This window comes from Malania oleifera, chromosome 13 (assembly GCF_029873635.1).
Source record: "Malania oleifera isolate guangnan ecotype guangnan chromosome 13, ASM2987363v1, whole genome shotgun sequence".
Lineage (NCBI taxonomy): Eukaryota > Viridiplantae > Streptophyta > Magnoliopsida > Santalales > Ximeniaceae > Malania > Malania oleifera.
In genome coordinates, this window is record NC_080429.1 from 10,792,109 (window position 1) to 10,802,180 (window position 10,072).

General features: G+C 36.3%; 1 protein-coding gene across 1 annotated transcript; it reads left to right on the top strand.

The window, feature by feature from the left end:
* Nucleotides 1-547: 547 nt before the first annotated feature.
* LOC131146458 (uncharacterized) lies at nucleotides 548-2,508 on the top strand. The gene is made up of 3 exons (XM_058096078.1): nucleotides 548-761; nucleotides 871-1,197; nucleotides 2,301-2,508. Exons 1-3 carry the CDS (start codon nucleotides 680-682, stop codon nucleotides 2,468-2,470), a joined length of 579 nt encoding a protein of 192 aa, XP_057952061.1. The 5' UTR covers nucleotides 548-679; the 3' UTR covers nucleotides 2,471-2,508.
* Nucleotides 2,509-10,072: the final 7,564 nt, after the last annotated feature.

Consider the following 10,072-nt stretch of genomic DNA (forward strand, 5'->3'; position numbering starts at 1 on the left):
TGAATATAAAAGGACGAAGTTGCTACCAATGCTCAATAGACCGAGTTACCTGTATTGTCATGGAATAAGCTGAATTAATTAACAATGGAGAGAAAAAATTGAAAGGGGGGGGGGGGGTGGAGAGAAAAAATTGAAATGGGGGGGGGGGGGGGGGGTGTGGACAAGTGGCAATAGCACAATGCAGTAAAATTCACACCAAGAGAGTTTGTGCATGGTCTGACACTCTGACCAAAATACAGTATACACATGGAATAGGAGAAAGAGTGAAAGACCCTTTTTTATTATTATAAAATTAAAATCAAGGAAAGCCAGAATTGTTTTTCACGAGCAAGCAAAGCAACCATGCATGTGGCAGCCATCGAAAGAGGGATACAAATTAACACTCACACCCGCCGTCAGTGGCGGAGTCTTTGACTGCTTTGTGATCTCACAAATCACTCTCCCCTCCTCCCCCGACGATCTTGGGCTTTGTAGCTTTCACACCTCCCCTAGCTAGCTTCAGATATTCCTTAATTCCAGAGTCCCCCCTTGAAGCCATGTATGTATAAATACCCCTCCGCTCCCCACCGGAATCCTCACCACCCCATCTTCGGTTTTCTCTAGCTACCGACTTCACAGGTATACACAGCAGCCATCCCGGCCACCGTCACCGTCCATCTTCTCCCAGCTCAGTCCGGCCATGGCTTCTCGTTTTAGCTTGAAGATGAAGACCCTCTCCCTGCTCGCCCTCGCCCTTGCCGTCTTCGTGGAGGGCACTCTAGGTAATTAATCATTTGGTGTTTCTGCTTTGTGTTGGTTTTTTGAATGTCGCCGATAAGGCGATCACCATTAATTTCGTCGTGCTATGGTTTCATGATCTATGTACTGTAGGGGAAGTAACTTGTGAGAATCTGGGCGAGGACAAGTGCGCGTTCGCGGTGTCGGCGACGGGGCGGCGGTGCGTGCTGGAGAAGCAGGTGAAGCGCACCGGCGAAGAGAAGTTCGTGTGCCGCACGTCGGACATTGAAGCCAACAAGTTGAAGGATTTGGTGGAGAGCGACGAGTGCATCAAGGCCTGCGGCGTCGACAGGAAGTCTCTCGGCATCTCCTCCGATTCCCTGCTTGAGTCTCGCTTCACCCACAAGCTTTGCTCCTCTGAGTGCTACCAGTCCTGCCCCAACATCGTTGATCTCTACTTCAACCTTGCTGCCGGCGAAGGTAACTTCAATAATTCTTCAATGGTTTATAGTTTAGTATGAGGGAAATGCATCTCCACAGTGGCTATTCCATAGATCGTTCATGAAAACGCTCTAATGAACTCTGCTTTATATGATTCACATGCTTTTGTTGGATAAAAAGATCCAATGGAAGAACTACACTACTCCTCTAAGATGAATAAAGTTTTTCGGATGATATATATATATTTTTTCCGAGAATAAACATAACGGTGTGAGATTCAGATTTTTATTACTACCTTAATTTTTTCTTTTTCAATTAATGTGATAATCCTGTATTTGAAAGAAGATTTAGATTTGAATTTGTATATATTTAAATAAAATGTAATATTAAATTATATTAATTTTTTAAATTAAATGCTCAAATCTAATGCTCTCAAATTGCATTTGAGAGTGTGAATCTAATCTAAATCTATACACAATTGAGGTCTCCAAACATAAAGTTAATATAACTAGATGCATTTAATAATTTATGTGTTTTTTTTTTTACTTTATATATATCATATTAGTATTCATGGGTCAGTGAAAGATGGTTGTTCGCCTTCGACCATATATGACAACTCTTTGATTTTTTCGAAATATTACTAAAAAACAAACTGCAACTCATTATGTTTTTCACTTTTGAGTCCACCATTCCATTTGATTATCCTTTGGACAAGCAAGAATTTCTCAAATCCCTAAACTCATGGATAGATATTGCACAAAGTTTTAAGGTCTAACATAATCATAAAAATCCTTTTTAAGCAAAGGAAAGTGCTTCATGACTTTCAGACAATTTTATTTTTATATTTTATTTTTTAGACATAAAAAATATGAATAATTACAGAGGCATTTTTTAAAATTTCAAAAAACAAATCCGAAATAATTCCAGAGCAAAAAACCCTTTTCCTTAGAATCCTTTTAGGTACCGAGGAGTCTTCACGCACACTTGATCGGAAATTGAGCATCAATATAACTAAAAAAATTTAAGTTTATTAGATGTTGGGCTTATTTATATATATAAATAAGCAACTCATTGTAGTGATCTTCACCTATTTACGTATATCATGACTCTTTATTCTGTTATTAATGTCTTGTTTTTATTAGGCGTATTTCTTCCTAAACTATGCGAGGCGCAAATAACTAGTGGCGTGCATAGGGGAATGGCGGAGATCCAAAGCTCTGGCTTTGTTGCATCAGCACCCACAGCAGCATTAGGGCTCACTGAAAACGATGCTGTTACACCTGCACCGGCACCGGCACCGGCATCTTACTAACTTGTTTCAGTACCGAGAAGAAAATAATTTCGTATGCGGCTTCTTATGTAGTTCTCAATAATAAGCTTTATGGTAATTAGGTGCAGGACTTAAGCAGCATACAATGTTTGCACGTCCAGGTCATGTTTAAGTGAAGTTGATAAAAATTTCATTCCACATGTGTCTCACGTGCATGCCCTCTTTTCTATTTACGTAAAATAATTGCAATTGAGCGACATAAATGAGTGTGTCAAAGTGAAAGAAAAATGTTATAGATAATTAAAAAAATAGAGGCTACAATTGTAAAAATAAAAACGTAATTATATTTTATTATTAAAAAAGTATGGAGTTAGAAAGGTGAACCTAATGCGTGCCCACATATAGGGGTGAGCATAATTTGAGAAAACCCGAATTAACCGACCAATTTTGATTGATTCAGTTACGATTTTACCAATTTTTGGTTAATCGGTTATCGGTTCGATTAATAGGAACTTTAATTCAGTTAATAGAATTAACCGAATTAACAATTAATTACAATTTAAATATAAATTAAAGATACTCTGGAGTGTTTTGAGATTGAGAGCGAATTCAAGAATTGTAGTTGCTAATGATAGAAGAACAAAACTAACAATAATCCTCTATGCTTTCTCCACATACTGGTGATCAATGGCTAGCTCACATCTTCAAATCTTCAAGCTCATTTCAATTTCTGGCTGCTTGCTGTTTCATGAAGAACAAATAACATACAAAAAAGCAACAGCAGTTTAGGAGGACCAAGGATAGAGAAAGTTACCCTTTCGAAGATAAATCTATTATCGAAACAGAGATCCTATTTTAAATCCTAGAATTTATGTCATTCCAAAAAACATTGCATGGAAATGAACCATTTAGTCACTAATTTATATTTTATTAAAAAAGTAATAGATGAGCTGCTTAATTAAGCTGGAATTGATAAAAAAATTTACAATTATATTTTGTTTTTAATTATTAATTTCAAATTATTTCAGTTAAATTCGATTAACCGAATTATCCAAAAAGGTAATTTGATTGGGGTCGATTTGGTGAGCTTCCTTTGTTTGGTTGGTTTGGTTAATAGAAATCATTACCTAAAAAATTGGATTAATTCAGTTAATTAATCGAATTTGGCCGAACCGACTGTTTGCTCACCCCTACCCACATACTGTATATAAAATTTTATTTTTAGAATTACTTGATTTAAGTATATTATAAGTATGATGGACTAGTCACTATTCATGTAATTATTTGATCTGATATTGCTTACTTTACATTTTCCAAACATATATATATATTTTAAAATAATTATATATATTTTGTGTTTATTACTATATTTTCGTTGATTTAATTTGCATTAAAAAGCAGTTACTTAGACATTTTAAGAATTTGAAAAAGCAAGGCCTAGGTAATTATATAGTGAAAAATTTTCTTCGTAATGGTTATATATACTTTTATGAATAAATATCATATGCAAGTCCATATATGTAAATTTATGTAAATTTCGTGATCACGTCCATATATATATATATATATATATATATATATATATATATATATATATATATCCTATCAGATGCTTTCTCAAGGCCAATAAATATCATATGCAAGTCCCTCTTCTTTTCCCTAAACATTTCCATTAATCTTCTTAAAAGATAAATAACTTCTGTGGTAGATCTTCTAGGCATAAAACCAAATTGATTTTCTGAAACCTTCGTTTCTAACTTTAATCTTTGTTCAACTATCCTTTCCCATAATTTCACCGTATGACTCAAAGTTTAATTTCATGATAGTTATTACAATTTTGAATATCTCATTTATTTTTGTATATAGGTATTAAAGTACTTTTCCTTAGTCATATGACATTTTCTTAGTTTATACAATTGTATTAAATAAATTAGTTAACCATATAATTTTGTTATCACATAAGCATTTCCAAACTTCAATTGGGATGTTATCTGATCCCATAACTTTCCCATTTTTCATTTTTTTAGTGCAAACTTAACTTTGTTACCTCTAATTTTGCGAATAAATCTCATATTTTTAGTCTTTTCCTTATTTGACAATTCTAAATTTAAGTCTTTTATTTGATTTTCATTTAAACAACTTATTAAAGTAACTTCTCAATCTTTCTTTAATGTCTTCGTCCTTAACCAAGACAAACTACTATACATTTTACACTTTTCCTAAGTCCTTACTCTTGCTTTCTTTAACTTTAGCAAGTTTAAATATATTTCTTTCCCCTTCTTTTGTACCTAATCTATCATACAAACTATTAAATGATCTATATTTAGTTTAACTAACAGTCTTTTTTCCATCTTTTCTTGTCTCATTATATTTTTCAAAGTTATCTATGTTTCTACATTTTTGCCATGTTTTATGCCAAATTCCTTTTGTCTTTATGATTTTTTATACATCTTTATGCCACCATCAACTCTCTTTGCTACTCAAGAATTTTCCACTTGATTCACCTAAAATCCCTTTTGTCATTTTTTAATAGAGCTAGCTAATTTATTCCAAAGAGTATTTGCATCTATCCCATCTTCTATGGTCTAATCCCCATCTTTGATCATTTTATATTTAAATTTTATTCTATTTTCTCCTTTTAGGTTCCACCATCTAGTTCTCTTACACTGGTTTATTTTATCCTTTTTCTTCCATTTTTTTATACAAATATCTAACACTAAGACTCTATGTTGTGTGGTTATGCTTTCACCTATAATAACTTTACAATCCTTGCATTATAAACAATCAACCCTCTTAGTTAGATAAAAATCTATTTGACTTCTATTTTGTCCACTTTTAAAGGTTATTAAGTGTTCTTCTCTCTTCTTAAAGGAATTATATATTATACTAAAATCATATGACATAGCGAAGTCTAAGGTCATCTCCCTAGACTCATTTTTATCTCCATATCCATGTCCTCTATGTATCCTCTTATAATTTTTATTATCTTTTCCAATGTGTCCATTCAGGTCTCCTCCTATAAATATTTTCTCAATCCCTAGTATGCCTTGTATAATACTATCCATATCTTCCCAAAATTGTCTCTTATGATTTTCTGCTAAGCTGACTTGAGGAGCATAAGCACTAATGATATTTATTATCTCTTTGTCCTAATATCATCTTGATTTTTATAATTCTATCCCCTATTCTAGTTCCATCCACAAAGCCATCTTTTAATTTTTTGTCTATAATAATGCCTACTTCATTCTTATGTTTTTCTTTTCTAGTGTACCAAAGTTTAAATCCTCATTTATCAATTTCTCTAACTTTTTTCCCCACCCACTTAGTTTCTTGAAGGAAAATTATATATTTTTTTTTTTTCTGATCATTGTATCCATAATTTCCATGCTTTTACCCATAAGTGTCCCTATATTCCAAGTTGCTATTCTAATCTTAGTTTCCTGAACTAACGTCTTTACTTGCCTACATCTAGAATGATGCAGGAAACGTCGCATATTTGACACCGTACTCAAGCACCGACACTGTGCTTCCCTTCAAGGCAATGACCTAGCCCACCCTCACCCACTTTTTGCTACACCCGGGGTGGTTCAAGTGCAATGCGTCGCTCATAGGGTTTTATAGAAAGCAGAAGATCATTGTGCAGTATGAAGATGAAGAAGGAAATGCAAAAGCTATTGAGTTTACAGAAAACAGAAGGTTGTAGTGTAGTATGGAGATGAAGAAGAAAATGCAGAAGCCATTGAGAAATCAGGAAAGCTACGTGAAAGCTTCTTCTCCTTTTCTTATTATTCTCATTGTATCCAACAGAGTATATATACACGAAAACTAAACAATAAACTGAACAACAGAAGAACTAAACACAAACAATAAACTGTTAAGTGCTGCACGTGAAGAACAACTGCAGCAACTAACTAATAACAAACTGAACAGAAAATATTTTAACAGGCCCCCTCAAGATGGAGTATGGATATTATGAATACCCATTTTGGATAAAATGTTGCTGAAAGGTTGAGAGCCCAGTGCCTTTGTAAAAATATCAGCCAATTGGCAAGTTGTCTTGACATGGTTGGTTTTGATAACACCTCACTGAATAAGTTGTCGAATAAAATGGCAATCCACTTCAATGTGTTTAATTCTTTCATGATATACTGGATTAGCAGCGATGTGGATGGCTGCTTTGTTGTCCCAAAACAAAGAAATAGCTTGTGAATGAGGAATGTCAAGTTCACGAAAGACTTGTAGCATCCAAACAATTTCAAAACATGCAGTACCCATAGCTCTATGTTCCGACTCTGCAGAAGAACGAGATACTACTGTCTGTTTCTTAGATTTCCAAGTCACAAGGGAATCACCTATTAAAACACAGATCCCTGTTACTGATCGTCTAGTGTCAACACAACCGGCCCAATCAGAATTTGAAAAAACTTGCAGATTTGTTAAAGAAGAGCTGGAGTAGAACAACCCCTGTGATGGTGCACCTTTAATATACCTTAAAACCCGTAAGGTAGCATCAAGATGAGGTTTCCTTGGTTCATTCAAGAATTGACTGAGAACTTGTACTGAATAAGAAATATCAAGTCTTGAAACAATGAGGTAAAGCAATCTACCAATTAATCTTCTATAATGAGTAATATCAATCAATAAATCACCTTCATATTGAGAGAGTTTTAAATGAGGATCCATTGGGAAATTTGCTGGTTTTGCTGCCAACATGCCAGCATCTTCTAGCAAATCTAATGCATATTTTCGTTGACACACTGAAATTCCTTGTTTTGCTTGAGAAATTTCCAGGCCAAGGAAATATTTAAGAGAACCTAAATCCTTTAATTTGAATTGAGCATTTAAAAATGATGTGAATTTTGGAATAGGTGATGCAGCATTAGAAACAAGCATAATATCTTCCACATAAACCGATAGAGCAATGAAAAAAGAGCTGGTTTTCTTGATGAACAGAGATTGGTCTTCTTCAGATTGAATAAAACCATCAGAAATCAGAGTAGTAGAAAGTTTGGAGAACCATTGCCTCGATGCCTGTTTTAGACCATAAAGAGATTTGTTTAAACGCAAAACTTGTGACTTTGATGAAGTATGATAGCCTAGAGGAAGAGTCATGTATACTTCTTCTTCAAGGTCCCCATGTAAAAAAGCATTATTTACATATAGCTGATGCAAATACCAATTATTAACAGCTGCAAGAGCCAAAATTGACCTTACAGTGCTCATCTTGACAACCGGTGAAAAAGTTTCTTAATAGTCAATACCTTCACATTGCATATAACCTTTTGCAACCAAACGAGCTTTATAACGCTCAATGCTACCATTAGCTCTATGTTTTACTTTATAAACCCACTTACATCTAATGGGTGTCTTACCAGCTGGTAGATTAGTGAGAGTCCATGTCTTATTTTCCTCAAGAGCCTTAATTTCAACATCCATAGCATCACACCAATGTGCAAACTTAGAAGCTTCTTGAAAACTATGAGGCTCATGGTGTATGGATAATGCTAGTGTGAAACATTTATGAGATGAAGACAGACGAGGATAAGATATTATTGATGACAAGGGATACAATGTACCTGATGAACAAGAATCATTCTTGGAGCGGTCTGCAGCATAACAATGGAAATCTTTTAAATAACTTGTGTTCTGTTTCTGGTAGATCTTCGTGGAATGGAAGGAATATTAATAGGTGAAGGTGAATGACCTACATAATTGAAAGAATTATCTACAGCAGAAGACTCAATTTAATGTGTATCAGGTTCTGTGGAAATTGAAACTGGAAGTGTATCTGGGATAGGAAATATTGAAGATGGAACATCAGCATGAGGAGGACTGGAATGTGCTTGTGGATGATTCTATGAGTTTGGACTATTTAAAATATTATCATGACATTCAAACTCAGATATAGGATTTGGGATTATTGTATTAGGAGATGGATTTGTGTGAAGCTGCTGTTTATTTGATGCAAAGGGAAAAATGTTTTCATGAAAAATCACATTATGAGATACAAATATTGTCTTTGAATGTAAATCATATAACTTGTAACCCTTAATGCCATGAGGATATCCAAGAAATATGCATGGTTTGGCTCGAGGATCAAACTTTGATCTGTTGTTACAACTGTAACGCCCCAACCTGGGTCTGCTAGGGAGCACTACGTCTCTCCTCCTCCACCTAGACCATACAACAGGGGGTGGACTTTATCGGACTAATGACTGGCCCCACAAACCAACAAGTGTCTTTGTCAGTGTGTTTTGTCCTCACACACTTCTTGAGAAAACTTTCTAGATGGTCACCCATCCCAAGATTGCTCCAAGCCAAGCACGCTTAACTATGAAATTCTTATGGGAAAGCTCCCGAAAAGAAAGGTGCACCTTGTTGATATGAGTAGTAACATCTAATCCTTTTAAGTCTTTCATCCATGAGGTATCACATTCTCCCCCACTTATAGAACGCAACGTTCTCATTGCGAACCCACATTTCCAAACCCAGGCGATGTGAATCTCATCACACTTCTGGCTGGGTGTTGGCTCTTATACCATCTGTAACGCCCCAACCTGGGTCTGCCAGGGAGTACTGCGTCTCTCCTCCTCCACCTGGACCAGACAACAGGGGGCGGGCCTTATCGGACTAATGACTGGCCCCACAAACCAACACGTGTCCTTTTCAGTGTGTTTTGTCCTCACTCTCACACTTCTTGAGAAAACTTCCTAGGTGGTCACCCATCCCAAGATTGCTCCAAGTCAAGCTCGCTTAACTATGGAGTTCTTATGGAAAAGCTCCCGAAAAGAAAGGTGCACCTTGTTGATATGGGTAGTAACATCTAATCCTTTTAAGTCTTTCATCCATGGGGTATCACATTCTATCACGCCTCGAACTCGGAATGGGACCCAGGGGTGAGAATGTAACAAACCTGTCCCTGTATCTGATAAAACATCCAAAGATACAGTACAATGGATGAGGGTCCGACCCCGTGGGGTTCCCAAGCACCTTAAACACATCCAATTACAATCATATACGCAGCGAAAAAACCATATATACATATGCAGTACCATACCAGAGTCTATACAAGAGCAGACACAATGCTTTATCAAAACGTACAAACGAGTACCCAACATATCCCAAAATGGCAACCCACCAAAATTACAGTCCAAGCACTTACCTAGCGCTAAACACGGTACACAGGCCACTACGCTCCCTACACCAGGACGCTACTTCTGGTTACCTGAAGGACCTGTAAAAATGTAGATACAGCAGGGGTGAGACACCTCTTAGTAAGGAAGAACACATGTTATATCAGTGTGTGGCATTTAAGTGTTATCATGATGCAACATACACGCAGTTGAATGCAATCCAGTACTAGTTCACACTGTGCATACACGTATATGCACACATGATCAGCAACTCGGTGTTGTCACACCCTTCAGCCCGAAGCCAGTCCGTAACATCCGGCGTTGGCCTAGCCAACTCGCGAAGCTCAGTGCCTCCGGCACATGGCTAGTCCCTAACTCCCATGGTATCGTACTGGCGCTAACTGGTGGATCCACACCCTTCGGCCTGATTTGCCGGTATAGGCTTACGCCCTCGGATATAGCACCGGACACTCTTGCCTACGTGGCAGACGATAAACTCCCTCGGATATAG